We start from the raw sequence: 27,818 nt of genomic DNA, 5'->3' as shown, positions 1-27,818 counted from the left end.
CCTCTTTTGTGAGCTTTGGATTCCCGATCCTCCCTGCAACTAATCCTCCATAGGATTCAAGCACTGTTACCAACAAAGACATGTGACTTTTAGCAACTTCCTCAGTATAGTTCTGATCATTTTCAAGCTTTAAGGCAATGTTGCATTGAAGAACTGTTCCACTCTTTGTTGTAGAAAACTGTGGATCAAATGTTGGAAATGAAGAGAATCCTGTTGTGCTGCTTGATCCCTGAGATGAACTTTCAGAAGAACCTTTTGCATTAAAAGCAGTTTCAACCTTTGGAGAGAGATTTGTCTTTTCACTAATACCATTTTTAAAATACAATCCAATGTCTTGTTCTCCATCATAGTTCTTCATTCTAGCAATCTTCCTTTGCTCCATTTCTTGGGCTTCAAGATGTTTGATAAATCCTCCCAGAGTTAGATTGTTATATTCTGTTCTATTATTCCTCAACATCATCAAAAACGTTCCCCAAACATCATGTGGCAACGCATCTGCCAGCTTCTCAATCAACTCATATTTACTTTTGTGGATGCCCAATCTTGTCATATTTTTCACCAAGTTGCAGTATCTTTCAATAATCTGCTTGGTGTTTTCCGTTCTCAAACCCCGGAATAAATCAAATTCTTTCTTCATGAGAGACACTTTGTTTCTGAGCAAATCATCATTACCAAGAGACTTTGCTTCTAATTCTTTCCAGATCGAATATGCACTACCATCATGTTGAAGTAAAATCAGGATGTCCTCTTTAATTGCCTGCTGCAATAAGCTAACCATCAATTTCTCATCTTTGTATTTCTTTTTCTCTTCAGGACTCAATTCTCTAATTGGTGTTGTCTTTCGATCACTGCTAAGAGGTCTAAAATATGGCACTTCAGTATGATCCCAAGTATCCAAATGATACGCCTCAACCCAGTTACCAAAACGTTCGGACCAACCGTTATAATCATCAATGTCCATAAGCTTAGGCGGTTTTTGAGTTATTCCAGTTTCATTTTCAAGCAAAGCATTCTGAGTAATTGTGATAGGACTAGCAAAGGCATTGTAGAACTCGTTGTCCATGTTTCAATTTTTCAAAAGTTCACAACTTTTCAAGTTTTCAAGCGAAATACCAATAACCCTTTTCAAGCGAAATATCACGAATGTACTTCAAGCGAAATCTCTGTTTGAAGCTTTGAAGCGGAATCAACAACTACAATTTCAAGCGGAATATGCACGCTGGAGCAGAATCACAAGAATTTTCCAAGCGAAATCAACCTTTAAGCGGAATCAGATGAAATGTACAAGCGAAATCAATCTTTTAAGCGGAAACAAGAGCTGATTTCAAGCGAAATCACTGTGACGTCATCTTTTTCGAAAACAATTTCGAGCGAAATAGCAAAAATCTCAAGTTTTAGATCGATTTTACTTCTGAAACCTTCAAGGATTTATCAAAACATGATTGCGCGTGTTATGTGAAAAATTGAGCCACTTTTACCGTGAAAAATTTTCGATTTTAAAGAAGAAGGTGTAGAAAAACAGAAAATACAGCTGAAATGGCAAGAACTCTTCCTCCTGAGCTCTGATACCACTTGTAGGATCGTTTTCAGACCCGAACGAGTCGATCAGAAGAGTAATTCACCAATTCAAGAGGCGGAAACTAATGAATCAGTGTTATTTCAGCCGTATTCACTTTAAACTGTTGATTTTATTGATATACAATCCTTTTAAAAGCACGACAACACTTCGGCAGCACTTCTTGGCAAACCGAAAGACAACTACTAATGATTTCGCTCCAAGCAACCTATTTATAGACCATCCTATTCCGCTTGAACGTAACATGTTCGGTTCAAGCGGAATCACAATGAAAACTTCAAGCGAAATCATGGACCAGTCACACTCGAGCGGAATCAGAAAGTTATGGGGTTTCGCTTGAAATGACATAAGATCATTTCAAGCGGAATCACCTTCAAATACCAATTTCTTGGATTCCGTGCCCTATTCTATCTATATGTAATCAAGACTCGATACAAGACGAAGTCGACAGACGGATGCACCAACACGTTTAGACTAGAGGGTATGGTGAGGCCCATCCCCATGAGGATGGGCCGCCACGTAGGCGCCACATCACCGGCTCATGGGGGATGGGCCTCCTTCACTTTTGAGGGGGTAGAGGATGGGACTACCCCACCTTAATATTTTATAATTTTCTAAGTTTTTTTATTCACTTAATAAAAACTTTATAAAAATTAAAAAATACAACATAAAACAACATAAATAAATTCATTTCATAACATAAAAAAATTACATTTCCTAAAAATAAAAAAAAAACATTTTCGAAAAATTAAAAAAAATTACATTTCCTAAAAATAAAAAATAAAAAACCTACGACGTTCATTTTTTCTTCACCTCTTCCTTCATCCTCCGATACACCTCTCGTTCATCCTCCGGAACCGAGTCGAGATCCAACCTCGTTATCCTAAAATCCTCCGCACGAGCATAATCGGCCGACACGTTTTTCTTGTGACTATATTTTTCGGCCGCAAAGTCTTTAAATGAACGGAATTCGGAAATCAACTCGTCCATTTTCGAAGACGCCTTCCCGCCACCTCCACCCGAGCCGCTCCTTTGCGCTTTCTGGCCGCCTCTTTTTTTGCTTTGTCCCTTCCGCCGGGATGTTCGATCTCGTGAGCGGGCACCGCATCCTCGTCATATTCCGGTTCGTCGTTTATGTCGATTTGACAACGAGCGGTGGAGCCTCCCGCACTATAACTTCCGGACTTGGAAGTTTTAGTTCGTTTGGCGGTTGCGACCTCATTTGGAATCGGCGCCCATTTAGGTTCTTTCTTTAAAATGTTCCATGCTCGGAGGTGCGGGAAAGGCGGATTTTTTGCTTCCCATTTAGCCATCGCAAGGTTAAGAACGTCCTCGTCGCTACTCCCACTAGGACGATTGATGTAAAGTGGGTTATAAATCCCGATAAAATCATTCACGCACTTGTTCATTTTCCGTCACTTGCCCTATACGGAATCGAGATCACGGGTCGGGCCATGCCCCATAAGCTCGTTAAATCTATCCGTACATGCCTTCCAAAAACCAGAACCCGTTTGATTATTCCCTAAAATTAAAAAAAGAGTAAACTGCAATTTTACCCCCTGAGGTTAGGGGTCATTGGCACCCTTACCCCCCTAAGGAAATAATTGCAATTTTACCCCCCACTGTTTGCTGTTATGTCGCAACCTTACCCCCCCGGCCTCAAATTTGTTGACTAATCTGTTGACTATAACTTGAAATGACTATAATGTCCTTTCATATTACCCCCTGTGTTTTGTGCACTCTTTGATATTACCCCCTGCCACCACTACCACCGCCATTCACCACCACAACCACCACTGCCACCTCCAGCCACCACCCTCAACCATTTTTCAGTGTTTTGTCACTCAATAATCTAACAAAAAAAGCCCGGTTTTTGGCACCAACCCAGAACACCTCACTCAAAACCCACATCAAAAACTCTTCAACCTAACTTCACACACACATTGTGTGTATCACTGTGTGTGTCCAATTGGATCTTTATAGATCCTCCCATCATCAATGAGAGCTCACTCTCAGCAGCCAATCCTTCATCCTACAGTTTAACTGAGATCTGGCCCTGCAATAGCACTAGAATTGAGGATTTAGGGCTCAAAATGGGAACCCTAATTGCCCCAATTGGGGACCCGAATATTGTTTGTATCGGAGTTGCGAAGGTATCCTGCTGCTGGATCTGAAACAGATGCTCAGAAATTGATTTCTTTGGTTTTTAGTATGCTGAAAGATGGAAATCATCGGGTTGATGAGAAAATTATTAGAAACTTTAAGTTTGGTGCAAGGGCTGTGTTGAACCCCATGGCAGCCATGTTTGGGGGTGTTGTTGGACAGGAAGTTGTTAAGGCTTGTTCTAGAAAGTTTCATCCACTACTTCACGTTAGTTATTTCTTATTGAACATTTTTTTTCTGTTGATCATATGATTATTATTCCAAGTAATAATTAGTTTATACAAGTTGCAGGCCTGCAACAAAAAGAATTATCCTACAGTTTAACTGGGATCTGGCGGGAGCGGAGGGATCCCAATTTTGAAGATGAAGGGTCGAAGATTATGTCCACTAGTAGGGCGATTGATTTGGTAATTTTATAAAATCCCCAATGTTGTTCAGTTATAAAATGAAATACATATTGTTTAGCTTGTGCAAAATTGCTTAATTAGTGACAAAACACTGAAAAATGGTTGAGGGTGGTGGCTGGAGGTGGCAGTGGTGGTTGTGGTGGTGAATGGCGGTGGCAGTGGTGGCAGGGGGTAATATCACATAGTGCACAAAACACAGGGGGTAATATGAAAGGGCAAAAGGGCATTATTGTCATTTCAAGTTATAATCAACAGATTAGTCAACAAATTTGAGGCCGGGGGGGTAAGGTTGCGACATAACAGCAAACAGTTGGGGGTAAAATTGCAATTATTTCCTTAGGGGGGTAAGGGTGCCAATGACCCCTAACCTTAGGGGGTAAAATTGCAGTTTACTCTTAAAAAAATTTGTATTAGTAAAACTAAAAAATAATTCTTTTTAAATTTATATTAAAAAAATTTAGGGTAAATTACTTTTTGAGTCCCTGTCTTTTATGGATTTTAACTACTTGAGTTCAAAAGCAAAAAGTTTAACGACCTGAGTCCCCATAAACATTTTCTTTAACCATTTGAGTCCAGATTTCTAACCCAATTAGAATTTTGTTGTTAAGTTTTGTTAAATGACCAAATTACCCCTATAAATATATATAAACTAGTTTGCAGACAACCCAGTTAGAAAAGCTCCTCCCAATCTCTCTAAAATCACTCGTTCCCTCAGGCAAGGTATCCAAAATCTCAAAGATAGCATTGAACTTATAAACTTAAATTCAACACCTTAACCAGCAAACAACAAAGGATTAAGATTTGCATTCGAATCAATATAGAGACATTGCAAGAACATTCCTCCTGTTTGCTTCCCTGTTCATCACTTTACAAAAACAAAGTATGAAATCAAACTCAAAACCGAAACAAAAAACTCACTGCCAGTCCTCACCTTCCTCGCGAACATCGGCACGTTCACCGGCGCCGATTGCTGAAATCTTACCGGCATAGAGTGAGACACGTCTCGATCTAACTAATTAGGCCTCGGAATCGACGGAATTAACCGCGACGATGACGGAGAACCGACCGTAGGATTTCGGTTCAGCACAGGGAGATTAGGTTTACGGCCGTTGTTTTCCGGCAATGCGGCGAGAATTCCGAACGTTTCCTAACGTCGGCTAGGGTTTCGGTTGGTTGATTTAACGGAATCTGACGATCGGAGCTTTTTGTCCGGCGAGTTGCAGAAGTCAAGAGGGTGGAGGTGTTGTTGGTGCAGAACGGAATCTGACAGATCAAAGAACTTTAGAGTTTTAAGTGCATGTTTGGGGTTTCTTATTTTGAAGAAAAAAGTCCTTTTACATGCCCAAAAGTCCTTTTTTTTTTTGGTGTTTGCCTTTCCTTTTTTAGCCCAAAAGTCCTTTTTCCAAAGGCAAAAGTCATGTTTTCCTGACTTTTTGTTTTCAAAAGGACTTTTCCAAAAGTTGAAAATAAGTTAAGCCAAACATGCACTTTTGTAAACATATGCAATGTCTGGATAACATCTCCTAAATATAAATCTTCTCATATAGAATTAAGAATCATTGCTTACTCAAAATGTCTCACAAGGATTTTTTTTTACAAGAACCATCAACAAATTCAAGCTTATTTTTTTATAATAGACAAGTTAACACGCTTGTGGCTGTGGTGGTGATAGTGGTGGTGTTGGTGGGCTAGAGAGAGAAAGAAAGATGAGAGTGAGAGACGAGATAAGGGGATATAGGAGGCAGAGAAATTTTTTTAATTATAAAGGTATTTTTGTCATTTAACAATACTTAACCAAAATATTCTAACATTGTTAGAAATTTGGACTCAAATGGTTAAAGAAAATGCTTATGGGGACTCAAGTCGTTAAACTTTTTGCTTTTGGATTCAAGTGGTTAAAACCCATAAAACACAGGGACTCAAAAAGTAATTTACCCAAAAATTTAACTTTGGTTCATACCGACAATCGGGCAAGTTGAGGCCTTAACATACGCAATTGCTAGCGCCTCCTCCTCTACTTTTGTCCACTGTCTCGCCTTTGCTCTCGAACCGCTTTTTTTTGTGGTGTCGGGTTCGGTTTCAACCGTCTTCCCCTTCCCCGTGTTTTTTTGCGCTTGAGTTCTTTAGGTGGCGATTCGGGGACGACTTCATCATTATCGTCAAGTTGAACCGAGGGTTGCGGTTGCGAAGTTGGCGGTTGCGATTGGAATTGATCAAGTTGAACCGAGTTGCGTTGCATGAATTGTTGGAGTGCTTGGTATTGTTGCATTTGTTGAACTTGGGACATTTGGGAGAAGGCGTTAGGTGATTGTTGGAAACCCGAAAACCTAAATTGTGGAGACCCCCACGAAGGATCCATACTCGGAGTGTAAGCGGGACTCGAAAAAAAGTTAGGATTGTTCGGGTTGGGATTGTTCGGGTTGGGATTGTTCGGGTTGGGGTTGTTCGGGTTGGGGTTGTTTGGGTTGAATGGATTTATGATGGTAAAAAAAATGGAAGTGTTTTTTTTATAAAAATGGATGAGAATAGGAGAAGAATGGGAGAAATGGATGTGAATGGTATAAAAAAATGGATGAAGTTGATATATATTTAAAGTGAAAAAGGTAATTTTTTTTATTAAAACTATCCGTTAGCAACGGATATATTTTTGAAATGGGGCACGTCGACTTCGGCTGTGGGGAGCTAGTGAGGCCGGGAAGGGACCAGGGGGCGGTGTGGGGGACTGGCGTCGGGTCTCGCCGGGCCTAAGCCGGCCCCCATACCGTCCAGTCTTATGGGAATGTTAGCTTAAAAATTTAGACCATTTACACACATACATATGATACCCGTAGGCTAAAACTTATCAACTTTAATTCAAACCGTTTACACACATACACATGATACCTCTAGGCTAGAAGCCCTTTGGTAGTCTTTTATTTAATAGCTCCAATAGGGAGACAACATAAGATACAAATGGTTGAAATCGGAACCCTTCCTCTTTCTTTTTTATTTAGTTTACAACATTACTACCAAAACCTGCCTTCCGGGGTGTTTGTAGTCAACACAACGACAATCCAATTGTCTTCAGAACCAATCCCGACTCCGGTATACTTGGTGTCATTTAAGTAATTTGAATACCGGGACATGATGTAGTTGGAAAGTACTAGGGTGGAGTCAAGATTAGGAACACAAGAAGGAAGGATAACACCATCTCTGGTAGTGTTGACATTCAAATGACATTTGTGTAAAAGGTTTGGATAATTGAAAATTTCTGGTTCGGTTCCAGGTACGGTGTTGGAGCCAGTTGTGTTTGTGCATGGTTGGTATTTAAATTGGTCTGCGATTTCATCAGCTAGGCATTCAGCTCGCTCATTTTCAATTAGAGTGGTTAAGTTTAGGGTTGCTCTGTAGCTATTGATTCCAGCGAGAAGGATTTCTTCTTCATCTAAATGATCTGTAAAAATGACAAAAACAAAGGTTAATTAAATGGTAATAACTGTTGGATGTAATCAAGGTGGAAAGATTTCGCGGCCAAGCGCGTGGAATAACGGGTCAAACAAGTTTGAGTTGAAAGGAATCACCCTAGTGCATGTAGAAATAGGCTAGGTTAAGTTGGGTTTAACTATTTTTGTACTTCCCAAATTATATTAATAATTATTCATGCATTAATTAGACTTATATTAATAATAATTCATACATTAATTAGACTTTAGGACACGTTTAACATGTTTGAGAAGTTCTTTTAGAATATTTTTTTTAAACAATTCCTTTTTCAACTAAATTAAATAACGACCTCTTTGACATGACAAAATCCAAATTCAATCATTAATATGTTATATTGCCACCTCTATAGACCTATAATGTAGGAAAGCGGGCGGATATATGAAGTATGATTTGGCATCCGCTTTCTGAGTCTAAATTTGCATACGGAAATTCAGACTCGAGCGGAGGATTCGAGTGGGGGGCCCTTTACACAAACATGTGTAATCTTTTAAATGAATGTTTGAAAGTGGACATAACATCATTTCATTTTATTCATTTTCTTTCTTGCTAAACCTTTTTTTGTTTTATCCAATTGACCTGACAGAGAAAACAATAACCTAAATTGCCTCATCGATTGAAATCGATAGAAAGGTTTATGAATCGAAATTGCCACATCCTAATTCTTTATCAATTATTTTAGGTAAAGTAAGAAGATGTACATAGTTCTAAAGATGAATACAAAGAAACTATAAGGGTGTTTGAAGTTAAGATCAAAAGCAAGATAGTGAAGTTACCATCGTCATCGTTATCGTCATCGCACTTGACTGTTTGGTTGATGCAGAAGATTGAAAGGAGCAGAAGCGTGAGAATCACGTATTTCTGAACGTACGCCATGAATATTTTTGCTTGGTGGTGAAGGAATCGAAGATGAAAGATGAACAATATATATAGAGTTTAATGGATTGACATCGTGTTAGCAGGACAACATATTCAAAGCTGTTGAATGTTGATGAGGTTTAATGGATTGATATTGAATTAAATGTTCAAAGTTGAATTTTAAAACAATAGTAATAATCAAACTAATTAAAGTTTAGTATTGCTGTTGTTATTGGAAATCAAAGAGAAGTTGAGTATTAATATTTTTATGTGTCATTTTACAGAGAGAATAGCGTGATTGAACTTGGCAACGAAAATAGAAGTTAAAAGCGTCGTTGGTCATATTACCAACATGTATTAATACTAACCATAAGATAATACTTTGGATTATTAAATATAATTTGTTTTTATATAAAAAACATTTTAAACATTTGTTTTTTTATTAAAAGTTAAATCAGAAAGAAGAACATATAATATAATTTAAAACCATTTAAATAGGCTAATAAATGAATTAGTTGAATATCAAAATAGAAAATATTAGCCACTTACTAAGATAAATAACAAAGAACTTTTAGTTTATTGGTACCAATATGTATTTGTTACGATGTACGGTAAAGTTTCAACTCTTATACTTAATATAATGGAGTATTTAAAAGTTGGTTAGTTTGTTATTAAAAAAACCCTTACTAACATAAATTTCTTATGTTTGATATGAAAATTAAAATTACTAAATTTGATTACTTTTCATATAAGTAAACTTAACATTCATAAGGATCGTCTAAAAGTTTATTCATGTCATGACTTCTAGAAACGAAAAAAGAAACCGGTGGGAAGATCTTTGTTGAAAAAGATGACGATAGACCAAGTCATTTTTTATTTAAATTGGCTCCAAACCATGAAAAAAATTTACGTTAAAGCGTGGATACAAATAATTGAATATTCCCACGTTCGGTAGGGGCGTTGGTAATATTCAATAATTTACATTAAAAAGGATAAAACCTTAACTTCAAATCATATGTTGCGGCTTTACAATTTTAATGATGTGTACATAAGTGCTTAGATGACTTATACATTATCACACGACGTTTCGTTTCTAAACGAACTTACATCGAATCATAGATTAAAATAAACACGGTACAACAATTTTTTTCGAAATTTTATAAAGGGAAATTGGATTTTAATAATCTCACATTTCCTTAGTTGGCTAATAATAATCACAACTGAGAATATCCTTGTCACCGGTCCCAACTTTGTAACTATTTCTTTCAATGGTCCTTGGTTAAAAAAAACTTAATCCAGTTAGTTTTTGCTGACATCATCGTCCACGTCAGCAAAAAAATGATTTTTTTATGCCCACGTCATAAAAAAACAAAAAAATAATATATTTTTTATGCTCGCGTCAGCAAAAACTATATACTGCAACAAAACAAAAACTAATTGGGTTAAGTTTCTTTAACAGTGTCCATTTAAAAAAAAAATAATAAGTAGAGAGTTGTGACCGATGGCAAGGATATTTTCAATAAGGATTAGTATTGATCAACTGAGAAAATGTGTGATTATTCAAATCTAATCTTCCTTTATAAAAGATCAAATATAAAAGACTAAATTACAATTTATGTCTTTTAAGTAGGAGCCAAATTGTAGGCGCCGTCCTTTAACTAACGAAGTTACGTTGCACGTCCTTTATGTTATTGTTTCTCATCAGGCGGTGTCCTTTTACGCTAACCTAGTTAAATTTTTTTGTTAAGTCTTAACACGTGCCACTCACACGAGGGTATAATGTTCATATTTACTTAATATCTAGAGTAATTTTATGTCCTTTAAATTTCAACCAAAAATTTAAGGCGTTGTCCTTTAACTTGTGCCAGTCACATGAGGGTATAATGTTCATATTTACTTGTTATTAACCAACTGGGGTAGCCCAGTTGGCCACCGACACCCACCTCTTCCCAGAGGTACCGGGTTCGAGTCTTGGGAGTGGCATATGTCGCCCAGGGTAAGAACTCGGCATGGGGAAGTCACCGCGGAGCTAGCTTGGTCGGGTAGCGGCTCCCGGAGTGAGATCACTCTGGCGGTTGGGAGGACCGTGCACTATCCCCCCCCCCTCATATTTACTTGTTATCTAGAGTAAATTGTGTGTTATGTCCTTTAAGTTTCAACCAAATTTAAGGCGATGTCCTTTAATAAACGAAATTACAATGGATGTCCTTTGTGTTTAAAATTCTATACAAGTGGTGTCCTTTTGTTGTAACTCATTTTGCATTTCAACATTAAGTTAGGTCTTTTGCCACTCAAATGAGGGCACAATGATCATTTTGGGTGTAAGATTTTACTTAAATTAGAGTGTTTTTGTTGGTGGTAGGCATGGATTGTTGTAATCAACGTTTTTAATAACGGTGATGACGGTAGTTGATGGTGGTATCGACGAGAAAGAGAGAGAGATGATGATGAGTGTGGCGGCCAACAATTACGCTTTTTCGGAGGTGGTGGTTTTGCAAAAGAAAAAGAACAGTAAATGGAATTTGTTGTTATCTGTGTATTATATATATAGTTCTGTTATAATATAACAAGAATTAACACAAGATTAGTGCTAAAACTTTAAGAATTTTAGAAATGTTATAAGAGAAAGTATAAGAGAGTTGTATAACTTATAAAAGTGTATACATGAGGTGCCTTTTTTCTTCTATCTTGAGCTAGTATTTATACTACAAAAAGATTAACTATTTGGTAGACAATGTTAACTATTTGGTAGACAAGATTAACTATTTAGTAGATAAGGCTATCCACAAGTTTGACAAAGAGTTCATCCACTTGCTTGGTAAATGTAGAGGTAGAACTTGATCTTCATGGTAAATTATTTTGTAATGTTATAACACTCCCCCTTGGATGACACTTTGCAAACTTCGGAGTCTTTATGTACTGCCTCATTAAAAACCTTGCTAAAGAAAAACCCAGTGGGAAAAAACTTAGCTAAGGGAAAAAGAGTGCAGTCTATAGCTCCCCCTCAAGTTTGCAATTTGTAAGGAATCACATTCTCCGTACATGACGCATGCCAATGTCATGAACATGTTTCCTGAAAGTTGCTGTAGGTAGTGCTTTTGTGAAAAGATCGGCTGAATTGTTACTGGATTGGACATATCTCATCTCGACCTGATTGTCTTTAATAAGGTCTCGAGTATATGCAAAGAATCTTGGTGGTATATGTTTTGTTCTGTCACTTTTGATATACCCTTCTTTCATCTGAGAGACACAAGCAGCATTATCTTCATGGATAGGAGTTGGACTTCGATCTTTCTCTAGCCCACAAGAAGTCACTATGTGTTGTGACATAGATCTTAGCCATACACATTCTCTTGAAGCTTCATGTAGTGCAATGACTTCAGCATGGTTTGAGGATGTTGCGACAAGTGTTTGTTTCTGAGAACGCCATGAAATCGCAGTTCCTCCGTTCATAAATACATATCCAGTTTGAGATTTGGCTTTATGAGGATCAGATAAATAACCTGCATCTGCATAACCAACTAACCCTTCTTTTGAATCGTTAGGATTAAACAAGCCTAAATCAACAGTGCCTCGAAGATATCGAAAAATATGTTTAATCCCATTCCAATGCCTTTTAGTAGGAGCTGAACTAAATCTTGCCAACAAGTTCACTGCAAAAGAAATGTCAGGTCTCGTACAATTCGTAAGATACATAAGTGCTCCAATTGCACTGAGGTATGGTACTTCTGGACCGAGAACTTCTTCGTTGTCCTCACAAGGACGAAATGGATCATTTTTGACATTAAGTGACCTAACGACCATTGGAGTGCTTAAAGGATTTGCCTTGTCCATATTGAAACGTTTCAACAGCTTTTCAGTATAATTCGTTTGATGCACAAGTATGCCATTGCTCATATGTTCAATTTGTAAACCAAGACAATATTTGGTTTTTCCAAGGTCTTTCATTTCAAATTCTTTCTTTAAAAGAACAATTGCTTCAAAAATTTCTTTTTGCGTCCCAATTATATTTAGGTCATCAACATATACAGCTATGATCACATATCCTGATGTTGTCTTCTTAATAAAGACACATGGACAGATAAGATTATTTGTATAACCTTTACTTGTCAAATAGTCGCTCAAACGATTGTACCACATCCTTCCAGATTGTTTCAACCCATATAAAGATCTTTGTAATCTGATCGAATACATTTCTTTGGGTTTTGAATTTAACGCTTCAGGAAGTTTAAATCCTTCAGGAACTTTCATATAGATGTCACTATCAAGTGATCCATACAAGTAAGCTGTAACAACATCCATAAGACGCATTTCTAACCTTTTAGAAACTGCTAAGCTGATTAAGTATCTAAAGGTTATTGCATCCATAACGGGAGAATATGTTTCTTCATAGTCAATCCCTGGCCTTTGTGAAAAACCTTGAGCTACAAGTCTTGCTTTATATCTTGTAACCTCGTTTTTCTCATTTCGTTTTCGTACGAAAACCCATTTATACCCTACAGGCTTTACAGCCTTAGGTGTAACAACAATAGACCCAAAAACCTTTCGTTTGTTAAGTGAATCTAATTCAGCTTGCATAGCGCCTTTCCATTTATCCCAGTCATGTCTATTTTGACAATCATTGACAGATTTTGGTTCAGGATCATCATCTCCACCCATGATGTCACTTGCTATAGAATAAGAAAATACTTCATCAATATTTTCCATTTCATATCGGTTCCATATGATATGTGTATGACCATAGTTGATTGATATCTCTTTGTTAGTATCATCAACATCTTTCTCATGAGAGGTTTCGGTATTTACTGTTTTATCAAGATCATTCTCTTTGGGGTCAATTTCTTTTACAAGTGCTTTTCTTTTTCGTGGATTCTTATCCTTTGAACCGATTGGTCTTCCACGTTTTAAACGTTTTTGAGATTCATGAGCTATCTTATTATCTATTGCCTTACTTGGGATCTCAACTCGAGCTGGAGCATTAGCAGCTGGTATATGAGATTTAGTAACTCTATTTGTATCAGTAAAAGCATCAGGCAATTGATTTGCAATGTTTTGCAAGTGTATTATCTTTTGAACCTCTGTCTCACATTGTTTTGTTCTTGGATCAAGATGAGACAATGAAGGCACACACCATGAGACATCATTTTCTCGTTTTTTATTTTCTCCCCCTAATGCTGGGAACATTGTCTCGTTAAAACGACAGTCATCAAAACGGGCTTTAAATACGTCACCTGTTAAAGGTTCAAGATATCGTATGATGGAGGCTGTTTCATATCCAACATATATTCCCAACCTTCTTTGAGGTCCCATTTTCGTACGTTGTGGTGGTGCAATTGGAACATAAACTGCACACCCAAAAATTTTAAGGTGGGAAATGTCTGGCTCATTTCCAGAAATAAGTTGTAATGGGGAGTATTTATGATTTGCACTTGGTCTCACACGAATCAGTGATCCAGCATGTAAAATTGCATGACCCCAAACTGACACAGGAAGTTTTGTTCTCATTATTAATGGTCTAGCGATTAGCTGTAAACGTTTGATCAATGATTCAGCTAAGCCATTTTGTGTGTGTACATGAGCAACAGGGTGTTCAACAACAATTCCCACAGACATGCAATAATCATTAAAAGCATGTGATGTAAATTCACCAACATTATCAAGTCTCACCCTTTTAACAGTGTAATCAGGGAAATGTGCTCGTAGTTTGATAATTTGAGCAAGAAATTTTGCAAAGGCAATATTACGAGTTGATAATAAAGAGACATGAGACCATCTGCTGGATGCGTCTATCAAGACCATGAAATATCTAAACGGTCCACATGGTGGATGAATTGGTCCACATATATCACCTTGAATTCTTTCAAGAAACATTGGTAATTCCTTGTCAACTTTTAAGGATGAAGGCCTTGTAATTAGTTTTCCAAGTGAACAAGAGGTACATAGATGCATTTTATCTGATTGGGGGATCTTTTGATATTTCAATGGATGACCATGTGTGTTTTCAATAATTCTTTTCATCATTGTAGATCCTGGATGGCCTAGTCTGTCATGCCATAAGTTAAATGTCTCAGGATCACAAGAACTTTCCTTTACTGCCATATGTGCTTGAGGCACATTAATGTGTGTATAATGCAAACCAGAGTGGAGCATTGGCAGTTTTTCCAATATATGGTCTTTGCTCATGATGTGTAAATATTTCTTATTATCAACAGTCCTTGACTGAGTATCATATCCGTTATGATATATGTTTTTGAAACTCAACAAGTTTCTTGTTGATTTTGGGGAAAATAAAGCATTCTCTATTAAGAGCTTTGTACCATTTGGTAATATTAAATTAGCTTTTCCCACTCCTTCTATCAAGTTTGTAGGACCTGATATTGTATCAACGGTTCCTTTTGTTGGTTTTAACTCATAAAAATATTTCTTAGATTTAAGTATAGTGTGTGTGGCTCCACTATCTGCTATACATATATCTGCATCATTTGTCTGTTCTTGTGCTCCAGTGGTATTCATTTTAATCTTGAAAATATAAAGAGAAATAATAATAAGTGTATAACGAAGACATTGTGAATTATTTTATAATAAGAAGTTTATTTATTAGTTGAAGACGTTACATGAAAAGAAAGACTACTGAAACATAAAGATATATATAATAAAGGAAATTACATAATTGTTGCATATAATTATTATAGTTTAGCAACATTCTTTTCAGAGTTCCATGTTATTGTTAAAGTCGGCGACATTCATTTCGACGTTGATATCATTAAAATTATCCACATGGTTCATCTCCTTTTCTTTTCTTTTGAGAGAGGCTTGGTAAAGTTCACATAAATGTGAAGGTGTACGACAAGCCTTTGACCAATGGTTTGCACTTCCACATCTGAAACAAGAAGTGCCATTGTTTTCGGACCTACCAGCTTCATTCCTTTTGTTATACTGGTTGGGATTGGTATTTTGTGGAGTGTGGTAATTGGGGGTTCTTTGATTTCGACCACGACCACGACCGCGACCACGTCCACGACCATGGGAATTGCCTCGGAAGCTATTATTTCTTTTGAAGGAATAATTTCGACCATTACCTTTACCAAAATGGCCACTGCCACGGGCTCGTCCCCATTTTCTTCCAGAGTCTTTAATATCATCATTAATAACAACATTTGCTTCTGGAATGGCTAATGATCCAGTGGGACGAGCTTGATGATTTTTCATTAGTAGCTCATTGTTTTTCTCTGCTACGAGGAGAAATGAATTTAGATCAGAATATCTTTGAAACTTTTGCAACCGATATTGTTGTTGCAAGTTTATATTTGATGCATGAAATGTGGAGAAAGTTTTCTCCAACATATCATCCTCCGTAACAGTTTGCCCACAGAATCGGAGCGTTGAGCATATCCTGTACAAAGCAGAGGTGTATTCATTCACCTTTTTAAAATCTTGGAACCTGAGATTGTTCCATTCATCTCTAGCAGTGGGAAGTAAAACTTCCCTTTGATTATCAAATCTGCTTTTTAAATCTTCCCACAAAACGTATGGATCCTCAAAATTTGAATATTCAAATTGTAACATTTCATCAATGTGTTTATGCAGGAAGACATCGGCTTTTGCCTTGTCTTGATCGCTACATTCGTTCAACTCCGTTAACGTTTCCAAAACACCCATTGACTTTAGATGTCGCTTAACATGTGCCGTCCACGGCATATAATTTTCTCCGGTGATATTAAGAGCCGGGAACTCAATTTTTGCGATGTTTGCCATTTTTGTCGTTTGATTATAATTGCTTGAACGTTTCCTTGACTAGAGCCTCGTGCTGATAACGTGTTATAATATAACAAGAATTAACACAAGATTAGTGCTAAAACTTTAAGAATTTTAGAAATGTTATAAGAGAAAGTATAAGAGAGTTGTATAACTTATAAAAGTGTATACATGAGGTGCCTTTTTTCTTCTATCTTGAGCTAGTATTTATACTACAAAAAGATTAACTATTTGGTAGACAATGTTAACTATTTGGTAGACAAGATTAACTATTTAGTAGATAAGGCTATCCACAAGTTTGACAAAGAGTTCATCCACTTGCTTGGTAAATGTAGAGGTAGAACTTGATCTTCATGGTAAATTATTTTGTAATGTTATAACAAGTTCTTATTTTTTGTTTTATTTGTTAAGCGAAAATGACTAATATGCCCTCATTTGAGTGGCACATGACATGACTTAATGTTAAAATATAAATGAGTTTCAACAAAAGGATGTACACCACCTGTATACAATTTGAAACGTAAAAGACATTCACTATAATTTCGTTAGTTAAAGGACAACGCACAAGTTACATTCCTTCTCTATACATCTCGCACAAGTACTATAATTTCGTTAGTTAAAGGACAACGCATAAGTTACATTCCTTCTCTATGCATCTCGCACAAGTAGGAGGCATATCATTGTAAACCTTTTTCTCATTCATACTCAATTTTACCTCAAATACATGTTCAAAATTTGTTTTTACCTCTTTAAGTTGTACCATCAATGCATGTTGAGCAATATCTTCAACCGATTCAGATGAGTATCCCGATAAAATGGATGAAACATCAAAATCTTCTTCAGCATTTTTAACTTCAGCTATTTGCAATCCTTCGGTAAAATACCCTGCAAAATTTTCAACAAAAGCAGTAGGAAACACAGATCTTAAAAATTGTAATTCAAAAGATTCAGTTTTTGTCTCCTCTTCGACATTAAGTGTCGGTTTAATTTCAGCAATAAACATAACTCCCTTTGGCTTAGGTACCACGTTGTTCCAGTTGAAACGTTCGTCACCCTGAACTACCATTAATGATAATGATGTTGTTTGGTTTGATGATGAAGAACTTTCAATCGGAATAACATGTCACACCCCCAAAATCCACACGCGGAGTATCGCCGCTTGGGAGCGTGACTGACCAGGATCAAACCACCAATCATATAGAACAATGTAAATAGTAAAAGTAAATGTAATTAAACCAAACCAATCCATATGAAAGGTGTTCCAAAACATAAGTATAATAGCAAAGTTTACCGGAAGCATCTGAGTAAAAGCCCAATCATAAATATAGTATGTAATGTCATAATATTTAAATCAAGCATTCACGATCCTTGTCCACAACGACCGCACCTCCCCATGCAAGCTCTGTGTATACCTAACGACCTGCAAGGCATGTAACAGAGAGTCAACAACTAGTTGAGCGAGTTCACAGTAAGTAAGTTCGTAATAGTAAGTTTGTTCCGTAACATGTGGCTCTACGGGGCCGATAGTATGTTCTATTGGTGGGGGCTTCCCATAATTGTATATACACTAGACTATTCGCAACCATAAGTGTTCTTCTTACCGAGAACAGTAGTACGTACAGAGTTTACGTAGGTTTTACGTAAGTGTCCTTCACAACCGAGGACAGGGGTACGCGGGGGTTTACGTAGGTTTTACGTAAGTGCCTGACACAACCGAGGCAGTAGTGAGTATAAGTTCACGTAGGTTTTACGTGAGTGTCCTTCGCAACCTGAGGACAGTGATGAGTACAAGTATACGTAGGTTTTACGTATGTGTCCTGCGCATCCGAGGACGATGGTAGATAGTCTAGTAATAGTGTAAGTACAGGTATCTATTCAACCTCATTCATTCAATCCCATTCCCAAACCCTGGGAATCCCATGCCTTTGTAAGGGTGTGAACTCACCTTGGTTTGCTCGGTATGTTATTGCTTCTAGTGTAAATAAATGATTAGGTCCGTTACACACGACCTAAGGTACATTGCACATAACTCGATGTAAGTGTTTATATTCAGTTAGGGTTTACAAGTCTTTGGTATCCAAGTAACTGTGTTCTGTGTGATAATTGTGTACAGAATGATATGAGGAGATTGTTCACACATACAGGATCATGCAGTTACATACAGTAGCATACAAATATATCTACTGAACATACAGTAAGCTTTGACACTGGTGTTTGCCATAAACTCAGACAATTCAACAACGAAAGTCGGATCTTTCATCAACCCTTAAAAGTCAGACTATTCATTATATCACAAGATCGGGCCATATGTTATGCCACAAAAGTCAGACTAAGTAACATCACAAGAAATTCGGACATCATCATATATATATCATTCAATATTACAAACCTCGGACATCATCATACATATATCATTCAATATTACAAACCTCGGACATCATCATATATATCATTCAATATTACAAACCTCGGACATCATCATCATATATATCATTCAATTCAAACCTCGGACCTAGGGTCCTTATTACAAAACTCGGACCCCTTGATGTCTTACAAATATTCGGACCCTTTAACCACTTATAAAAGTCGGACCTTTTGATGTCTTACAAATATTCGGACCCCTTGATCCCTTACAAAAGTCGGACTCATACCCCCATCATTGAAACTCGGACCTACATATCCCTTAAATATTTCGGACCCTGTGAATAACATTCAAGAAAGTCGGACCATGTCCCACATGAAATTCGGACCATATATAACAATAAAACTCGGACATCATGGCTTCAAAATGTTCGGACCCTTTCAAGCATATATATAAAGTCGGACCACATGAATCCTTATATAAAATTCGGACACCTTATTTATATATATAAAGTTCGGATCATGTGATTTGTTATCTAAAATTCGGACAATGGTATACAATAAAAATTCGGACAACATCAATTAAACAAAACTCGGATATATGAAACATATCATTCAAAGGTCGGACTAGGGTAAAACTCAGAGTTTTCAACATGAGTGAATTCTAAAAATCGTTTCACAGAACCAATGGAACAGTTACGTTTGCAGAAGACTACGATCAAAAACCCTAATTTCATACTTTGGCCAATGCTGTAATCCAATTATCAATCAATAATTCTAACATATCTTGTATCTTAACATCAGGCAAATGATTACACACTAATCAAAATCATTTCACAAGAATCAGAATTCAATCAATAACACAGAACTATTATGTGAAGAACTAGGGTTTACATGAACCACATAATCAAGGATTAATAATAACAAATATTAAACAATTACCTTGGATTGATTCTAGATAAGGAGAGGAATCAAGAGTGATGATTGAGAGCTTGTGCCAATGATGAAGAAGATGATTGTAGAGAGGATTGGAGAATGTGAAAGTACGTATGTTGATTCTTGTGTGATGATTAGTGAAGGAGATTACGGTTAAGAGTGATTAAAATTTCACTAACTACTCTACTCACCCTCTAAGTATCACCTTTTACATAAAGCACACCCATCACAACACAATTTACAGTTTCATCGCCAAGTTCATGCATTTGTCATATCATTCGCAAAATAACACCTAACCATGCAATAATCACAATACACTTTATCAAATCAAAACGTATATAGTTACAAGGCAACAAATTGTATAAGAAGCAACTAAACAAACAGTGAACGTGCCATAAATGCGAAAGTGGAATCTTGGAAACTCGAGTTGTCACATAACATGGCTCGGAGACGATTGATTCTGGTTTTGACTCTTTGGTTGTGGGCGATATTGGTAAGCCTTTTGATAATAGTTGCTTCTCCCACCAAACGAATATTGATTTCCTTCCGCTTTTGGTTTGTTACATTCCCGTTTGAAATGGTCACGTTCTCCACGTTCAAAACTAAATTTCATGTTCTCCCCTGCCAAGTCTTTTCTGCTAGTTATATCCATAAACCTTTAAGAATGTCTCATCACACTAGCTAGGCACCAATGAATGTCGATCAACTCCATCTCTTCAGGATCAATCTGGTCGTAATCTTCCTTCACCAAATTGTAATTCCCGATCTTTCCAGCTACGAGACATTCCTATGATGACAACACAGAGGCAAGTAACGCCATGTGTTCCTTAGCATTTGGTCTTGACGAGTTTTGCAGATTTGACAAATTAACTGAAACATTGCATTGTAGACCTTGCCTTGAGCTAGTTTGACTTTGCGGTATTTGTAGTTTACTCTGCTGATACCGTTGCGGTTGACTCTGTTAACTTTGCCTGAGATGCAAAAAGTCTGGTTAATCTGAATATATCCCTGAATTCCGGACACATTCACTCCCACTTGAATTAGAAACCTCTTGACTAATAGGCACTGCAGAATATGTAAACCCTTCTAGTCCATCTGGCACAACTATATAATAATACTTGTTTAAACTTCCCAAATTAGCATTAGCATTGAAAGTCGTTTAAATTTTCTGTCCTTGAACAGAGCCTTCATTCTTGTAGTACAAAGTGGCATCCTGATGTATAATCTGGGATTGCATCTTAGCTTGTTTCTGGATATCTAGTTCTTGAGCCTTAAGTTTCCCAAGAATTCACTCACACTCAGACTTCTTGAATTCATTTGCCCTTTAACCATAATAAGGAAACTTCCCCACTCATTGTTTAGCAATGCATCTGCAAGCTAAATATTCTTCTCCAGATTAGTCTTCAGTTCACTATCCCAGACTCATCCATCTCCGCCAACAAATGATAATACCTTTCGATCAATTGATGTAAAATCTCTTTTTTCAAGTAGGTAACACTTTCATTTTTTTTTGTTTATCAAGGCTCTTTTACTTTGAATCATGTTGGTATTTCCAAAAATACTTTTCATACAAAGCTTCCCATAAAGACTTTGACGTCTTATGACTCTTCAATAGATGTAACATGTCGTCTGTGAGAGCTTACTGTAACTGACTAAACATTTTTCTTTTTCCACCTCCGAAAATCTTCAATCTTTACAACTTTGGGGCTTTATTGTTCGTTCCCATCATGTTGTCAAGATTTAGTGTTTGAACTCTGTTGCTTGATTGCCCTACAGTCCTTGTCATGAATGCCCCCCATTCGTCTTGGTGTTCCATGTTGATACACTTTCACAAACACTTAGACACAATTCCAAACCACTTTAACACTTCGAACGTATTACAAAAACTACAAGCAGTTCACTCCAGCGCGCGTATACCACCCTCAAGTAAAGTTAATGCGTACAACCATTTGGTCAACGTACAACTCATGCGTTCTACTTTAGTGTACTAGTATGAGTGTACTAGTCCTACGATGCGTATTACTCTTGTGTTCTAAGTCCTACGCGAGTACTACTCCAATGTTCTAGGTCCTCTACGCATACTACTCTTACGCCAAAAAATCTTTGGAGCACACCAAGCTGAATTTTGTCATTTTTGTTGTGTTTTGGGATGTTTTTCAATGTACTCTTCTAGGATAATGAACAAAAATGAAATAGAATGCTCCTGATAAGAATTTGACAATTTTCAATCGTGAGAATGCTCTAAAACTCAAAATAAACGAAGTTGTAAGCCAAAAGCTTCACTTCTAATCAATAACACAAGTAGATATTACTTCTTTTGCTCAGATACCACTTGAAAGTTCCAGGAATTGTTATGTATGACGCGGTTAGACGTTAAGAGCAACGTAAACAAATCTACTACACAAATGCAAGTGTGGAATCCATGCAAATGTCTTGTGTATGCTAAGAATCAGCAAATAAGCGTTCTTTATAAATTCTGCCAGCACTTCGTTACAACTTGATCTCCTTTTTAAATGCTCCAAATGACAAAACTTACTTTCCATGCTCACCACCACCCTATATATAGACCTAGCGTAGGACTCATCCTCACGTATGACTCATACGCACTAGTTATGTGCTGCGTAGGACTCCTATGTTGCGTATCACTTGTGGTTTACATTTCAATTTCAAACACAACTCTATCTTATGAACGTGCTACCATATAAACAAAATGACAATTACAAAAGACGCAAACATTAGACATAAATGCACTAACAGAAGCCGGGAGAAGAATTCTCCATCGTGTTTGGTTTTAGTATATAGGATAATTTAGTTCAGTTGATATTATTTATGGTAAAATAGAACAAATGGATCGCAATACGATGATTTAGTGGTCTAATAGCATGGCGTATTCAAGTCAGCTGAGTAATTATTTTAGGTTTTAATTTAACACAGGCTAGCTATATGATGATTTAGTGGTCTAATAGCAGCATGGCGATTGACTTCGACTAAAGTGGTGTTGGTTTAAATCTTACAAGTGTAAGGTTAGGGGTAAAAATTTGTCATCATTATTAGTGAGTCGAAGAAAAGGGACAGCGGTCCATGAGAAAGAAAAGAGGACCGAGGGTTCAGGTCGATAAATTACGAGGAGTTCTCGACAGTTTTGAAGGAGTTTCTAAAGAGCAGTTTTCGAGGTGGCTGCTTGGCTAGCTGTTTACATGCAAATTCAGAAGGTAAAAACAACCCCTCTTAGGTTAGCTTGGAGGAAATAAGTAGGGAAACGGGGAAGACAATAGCCTTGCTATTTGAAATTACGATTGTTGAAAACAAAAGACCATTGATAGTATTTCTTCTTTAGTTTCATGGCTAGCCAACTATTTTCCCGTGACCACTACCAAGACTATGGTTTATTTACCTTTCATTTAACTTTGATGCACGTATTTTTATTCAACACTAAAATTTGTATTGATTTATGACAAACGAGTTCATATATATGCTCTTTTGTTATTTTTTGCACATCCCCCCGGGGCCCGGGGGGGGGGGGGGTTACCTTGAAAGTGGGTTCAAATGCCTTCTTACCTACGCTAAATGCAAATGTGATTCCTACAAAATTTACTTAAAAATTTTGGTTTTTTATTTTATCTTTTTGTTTATTTTTTCAAATTAATAATTTTCAACTGAATTCTAACTTAAAATTTTAACTGTATTGTGATGCTTTAAGTTGAACATGGATGTTTATATTTTTAATTTTGAAATTATGGTTAAAAGTCTAAAACAAAGTTTTTAATATAAGATGCAAATATTTATAGTTACGATGTTAATTACGATTTGAGAAGTTTTCTTCTATAAGATATCTGTTAAGTTTTGTAGATTATTAACATAGACTTTAAAGATTGTCACCATATATGAAAATCTTTCCATAACTGTTCAAACAATTTAACTTGTTCTCCTATTATATTTGGCTAAAAACACTTTTTTTAGATTTGGATTTTGTTTTAGTATAGTTAGTTCATATGTACGTAGGGGAAGGTTCAAATGAAAACCACTAGTTATTGTGAAAACTTGAAAACTCAAAAAGTACATGGGTATTATCGTCCATATGTTCTAACTGATATATCCCGTTCTTATCACGCCCAAATTACGCAATCCAAATCACTTGTTTTCAGGTGTGTATAATCTAATTCAAATCAACGATTCTGTATATCAATTCCGTATTGGATTCAACTTCCTGTTCCTACATATAGGACATTATACTCATCTGAATTCTGTATCGATTACAATGTCTACCTAAGGTATTTCATAATCATTATTGATCGATATAATTTATTAATGATTTATTCATGTTATTCGCTATTTTTTTTGTTAATATGTACATCGATAATCGTGATTTTGTTGTTGTTATGTTGATTAGGTCATTCCTCTGCGTTAAATTCAAACAACAACACGATGAATTCAGATTACAGTTCAAGTGTATCTGTTGATCGAGGAAAAAGACCTATGTATGAAGATGATACTTCACAAACGAAATCGCATGATGTTGCTTCTTCGAGTTCTGCTGGTCATTCATCGTCTAATTCTGTTATTCTGCATTCCGATGGTGTTCAATTTGCCGGTGTAGATCACAGAGGTATAATAATATATGATTAATATATTACATAAGTGTGTTATATTGTGTTTATGTGTTATATATGATTAATTCTGTTGTTCATATGCATGTTTACAACCACTGTATAATTTCACATACGCAACAACATTTTTACACATGAACTTGAATACATTTAGTACCATTACACGTATGTAATACATTCTTATGTATTGTACATGTTACATATCATCCACATCATTTAACTATGTGTATGATGCACATGTGTATGTTAAATATGTTATTGTATATTGTTTGTACACGCCTGATATACATGTATGTGATTTTTTTTTGTTATTAGTGTGTATAATGATAATGTCATGTAATACTTCTCATATTATCTTATAGGTCGTGTATCTAGCAAAATATATATCACTCCAGGCGGAACGAGCTATTGGATACCTGATGTTCCTGTTGAGTTAAAACCTGTTTTAGGTCGTTACTATGATACTTGGGACGATGTTGTCAATATGTATGACACATATGCTGATGCATCTGGGTTTTCTACTCGAATAGGCGCTACAAAACGAGTTCAAGGCATCGTCACACAAAAATATATTTTGTGTAACAGGGCTGGTAAACCAAAGCTGCAAGATTTTGACTCGAGTACTGTTATTGCTGTTTCAAATTGTCGTCGAAGCAGGTTCAAAGTGACAAATTGCAAGGCACGTATCAAATTAAGTGTGGATCCTATAACATCAAAGTTTTGTCTATATGGATTCGTCGAAGCGCACAACCATTCTCTTGTCGATACAGACAACATGGAATTCACGAAAAAAAGAAGGAAGCTCGATTTCTTTGATCAACAATTTATTCACAAGCTAAGCCTAAATAAAATTGGTGCAACTGTTGCACATAGGCTACAATGTTCACTGAAAGGTGGCCACCAGAATGTTCGTGGTACTAAAACAGATTACAAAAATGCTGCTAGGGATATACGACTTTTTATTGGTGAACGAGACGCACAAATGATTGTCGATACGATGAATGCTCGTAAATCGAATTTTCCCAACTTCTTCTTTGAGTTTACGGTAGTTGGAAATGAGTTAAGGTCATTGTTTTGGGCTGATGATGTGTCGAAATGTAACTACGAGGCGTTTGGTGACGTTCTAGGTTTTGATGCAACATATCATACAAACCTGTAAGTTTTTTTTTTATTATTTTCAATATGTTATATAACACACATGTAACACTGATTTAATGTATATACGGTATCTAATGTTTTTTTTCAATGTGTAATACAACCTGCATTATCATATGTATATTTATGACGTGTTTCCTGTTTTTTTATCAGGTATAAAATGATCTTCGTGCCTTTTACGGGTGTGGACCATCATAAAAAATGTGTGACATTTGGGGCAGGACTTATATATGACGAAACTATCGAGTCTTACATATGGTTACTTAAAATGTTCCTCAAAGCTCATAAAAAACAACCGTTGTTGACCTTAACCGATCAAGACGCATCCATGAAACAGGCTGTTGCTGCTGTCTTTGACAAGTCAATACATCGGTTGTGCATGTGGCATATTGTTAAAAAGATACCTGCTAAGGTATGATCACATTCATATGTGTACAGCCTTTTTTTTTGGTTACTGTTTGTATACCATTACACAATACTTCATATTATAATATAAATTTGTGTTTTATATAATCTGATTGTGCTAAACTGTTGTTGATAATTTATAGATATCGGGTGACTCATCATCAAATGCTGATCTACGTAAATCGATACACAAATTGGTATGGAACCTGTTTATCACACCTGCAGAATTTGAAGAAAGATGGCAGATACTTATGAACGGCTTAGAGTTGAGTGATAATAACTGGTTGAATGAAATGTTTTCCATTCGTGATCAATGGGTCCCTTGCTATTTTCGAGAGGTTCCTATGTGTTGTTTGATGAAAACAACGTCTAGATGCGAGAGCTCGAACGCGCTGTTTAAAGTACATTCCGGTGGAACCAATACTTTGGTGCAGTTCATGATGTGTTTTGATACAGCAATCGATGGTCAGCGTCAGAAGCAGCGCCAAGCAGAGTTTGACAGTAACACGACAACGCCGTTTATGCCTAACAAGATTCCTATAGAGATGCATGCCTTTGATATATACACCCGTACAATATTCCTAGAAGTGCAGAAGGAGATTTACAAAGGATTGACACACTGTTTTATAATTAGATGCGAGGAACTTGATGGTATTAAGTTCTATACTATTGCACATACGAACAAGAGTTGCAAAATTGTCAATGAATATAAGGTACCAACATTCTTTTCTTTTCTTATGTTTTTTTTATGATGAATTCTGATTTATTCTGACTAATTTATAATATTAACTGCCAATGTATGTGTAATATGTATTAACATTACCATAATGCATTACACATGTGCATACTAACCGTAAGTATATGTTGCACATGTGTATTCAATCCAACCAAACACTTTTTAACTGTTTGTTGATTTGACATTTTTTAAATATACATTTTTTAATTAATCTGACCATCGTTATTTTTACGTGTAGGTTGAACTTGATGTGCGCGATAACACGGTTTCTTGTACGTGTATGTGTTTCACTCGTAACGGCTACTTGTGTAGGCATGTTTTTTGTGTATTCAGGTTCAACCAGATTGATAAGATTCCTGATAAATATCAGTCCAGCCGGTGGGATAGGGATGTGCTTCCAAACAGGGTTCATGCTATTTCAAATAGATATGCAGCTGACAATGACCCAGAGTCTGTAATAAGGAACGAGATATTTGATTTGATTGGTCAGTGTACTATCCGTTTGAGACGTAAACCTGACAAACTGTCTGCACTATCTACACAAATAAGAGAGATCAGAGATATCATATACGAGGAGTTTCCATCTGAACCAGATTGTAACAATAAGAGTGCGGTTATAAGTGATATCATCGGGCAGCCCGAAAACGTTGAAGTTACTATTCACCCACCACAAGGCATCAGGAATAAAGGGTGTGGCACCAACAAGCGGCTAATTGGTCCGGGAGAGAAAGCTGTAGAGAACCACAAAAAGAACCCGCGTTTATGTCATCGATGTAACAAGTATGTGTATGATCATGATAAACGTAACTGTGCGAAAGTGCAAGCTGCTAAAGAGGCGGCAGCAGCTGCTGCTAAAGAGGCTGCAGCCGTATCTGGTTCTGGTCGTTAAGTTGGCGTTGGTTGTTAATCTGCTGGTCATTATGAATTACGTTTACATACATTTTATGTTTTTTACGTTTTACTCATTGTACGTACTTGCAATAATAACTGTGTTTTAGACCTCGTACCTATGTTGATAATTCTGGTTTATGTCATGTTTGACTTTATATTGCATAAATGCAAAATATACTTTCTGGTTTCGATTTAGTTTTTTAATACACATGTATATGATAGTTTAATATTACACATGTGCAAAAAAAGATGTTTTTAAAACTAAATATATTTTTTTTGCTCTTCTTTTTTTTTTTTTTTTTGTATTACATATATGTAGTGATTCGTTTTGTATTCAATATTACATCATATGTATGATACCTGTTTTCCTTTTATATTACACATGTGTATGATATCTTATTATTACATATCTGCAAAAAAAATTAACTAAATATGGTTTTTTTTATTACATATACGTAGTGTCTCGTTTTTGTATTCAACATTACATC

General features: G+C 36.4%; 3 protein-coding genes and 1 long non-coding RNA gene across 4 annotated transcripts; 2 read left to right on the top strand and 2 right to left on the bottom strand.

Annotated features, from left to right (window-relative positions):
• Positions 1-3,374: 3,374 nt before the first annotated feature.
• LOC110934454 lies at positions 3,375-4,215 on the top strand. Its single transcript, XR_002588357.2, has 2 exons — positions 3,375-3,946; positions 4,031-4,215. It is a non-coding gene; the product is annotated as an uncharacterized LOC110934454 (long non-coding RNA).
• Positions 4,216-6,965: 2,750 nt separating this feature from the next.
• Positions 6,966-8,576, bottom strand: LOC110935964 (uncharacterized GPI-anchored protein At5g19250). Its single transcript, XM_022178313.2, has 2 exons — positions 8,403-8,576; positions 6,966-7,579 (listed from the first exon to the last, which is right to left on the bottom strand). Exons 1-2 carry the CDS (start codon positions 8,500-8,502, stop codon positions 7,152-7,154), a joined length of 528 nt encoding a protein of 175 aa, XP_022034005.1. The 5' UTR covers positions 8,503-8,576; the 3' UTR covers positions 6,966-7,151.
• A 6,616-nt stretch (positions 8,577-15,192) lies between these two features.
• On the bottom strand, positions 15,193-16,239 carry LOC110933068. The gene has a single exon (XM_022176309.1). It carries the CDS (start codon positions 16,237-16,239, stop codon positions 15,193-15,195), a length of 1,047 nt encoding a protein of 348 aa, XP_022032001.1.
• A 7,722-nt stretch (positions 16,240-23,961) lies between these two features.
• On the top strand, positions 23,962-27,328 carry LOC110933069 (protein FAR1-RELATED SEQUENCE 5-like). Its single transcript, XM_022176310.1, has 5 exons — positions 23,962-24,142; positions 24,506-25,298; positions 25,452-25,710; positions 25,847-26,416; positions 26,678-27,328. The coding sequence occupies exons 1-5, from the start codon at positions 23,962-23,964 to the stop codon at positions 27,326-27,328; spliced, it is 2,454 nt and encodes an 817-aa protein (XP_022032002.1).
• The last annotated feature ends 490 nt before the right edge of the window (positions 27,329-27,818 follow it).

This window comes from Helianthus annuus, chromosome 4 (genome assembly GCF_002127325.2).
Source record: "Helianthus annuus cultivar XRQ/B chromosome 4, HanXRQr2.0-SUNRISE, whole genome shotgun sequence".
NCBI lineage: Eukaryota > Viridiplantae > Streptophyta > Magnoliopsida > Asterales > Asteraceae > Helianthus > Helianthus annuus.
Note: the sequence above shows the minus strand (reverse complement) of the source record. Positions and strands in the feature narration are given on the sequence as shown.

What these genes read in the sequence shown, in the direction of transcription:
- LOC110933068 (XM_022176309.1), bottom strand. Translation starts at nt 16,239, where the DNA reads ATGGCAAACATCGCAAAAATTGAGTTCCCGGCTCTTAATATCACCGGA.
- LOC110933069 (XM_022176310.1), top strand. Translation starts at nt 23,962, where the DNA reads ATGAATTCAGATTACAGTTCAAGTGTATCTGTTGATCGAGGAAAAAGA. An exon ending in GCAACATATCATACAAACCT is followed by an intron (nt 25,299 to 25,451) that starts GTAAGTTTTTTT and finishes TTTTTTTATCAG; the next exon opens with GTATAAAATGATCTTCGTGC. An exon ending in AAATTGTCAATGAATATAAG is followed by an intron (nt 26,417 to 26,677) that starts GTACCAACATTC and finishes TTTTACGTGTAG; the next exon opens with GTTGAACTTGATGTGCGCGA.
- LOC110935964 (XM_022178313.2), bottom strand. Translation starts at nt 8,502, where the DNA reads ATGGCGTACGTTCAGAAATACGTGATTCTCACGCTTCTGCTCCTTTCA. An exon ending in TGACGATAACGATGACGATG is followed by an intron (nt 7,580 to 8,402) that starts GTAACTTCACTA and finishes TCATTTTTACAG; the next exon opens with ATCATTTAGATGAAGAAGAA.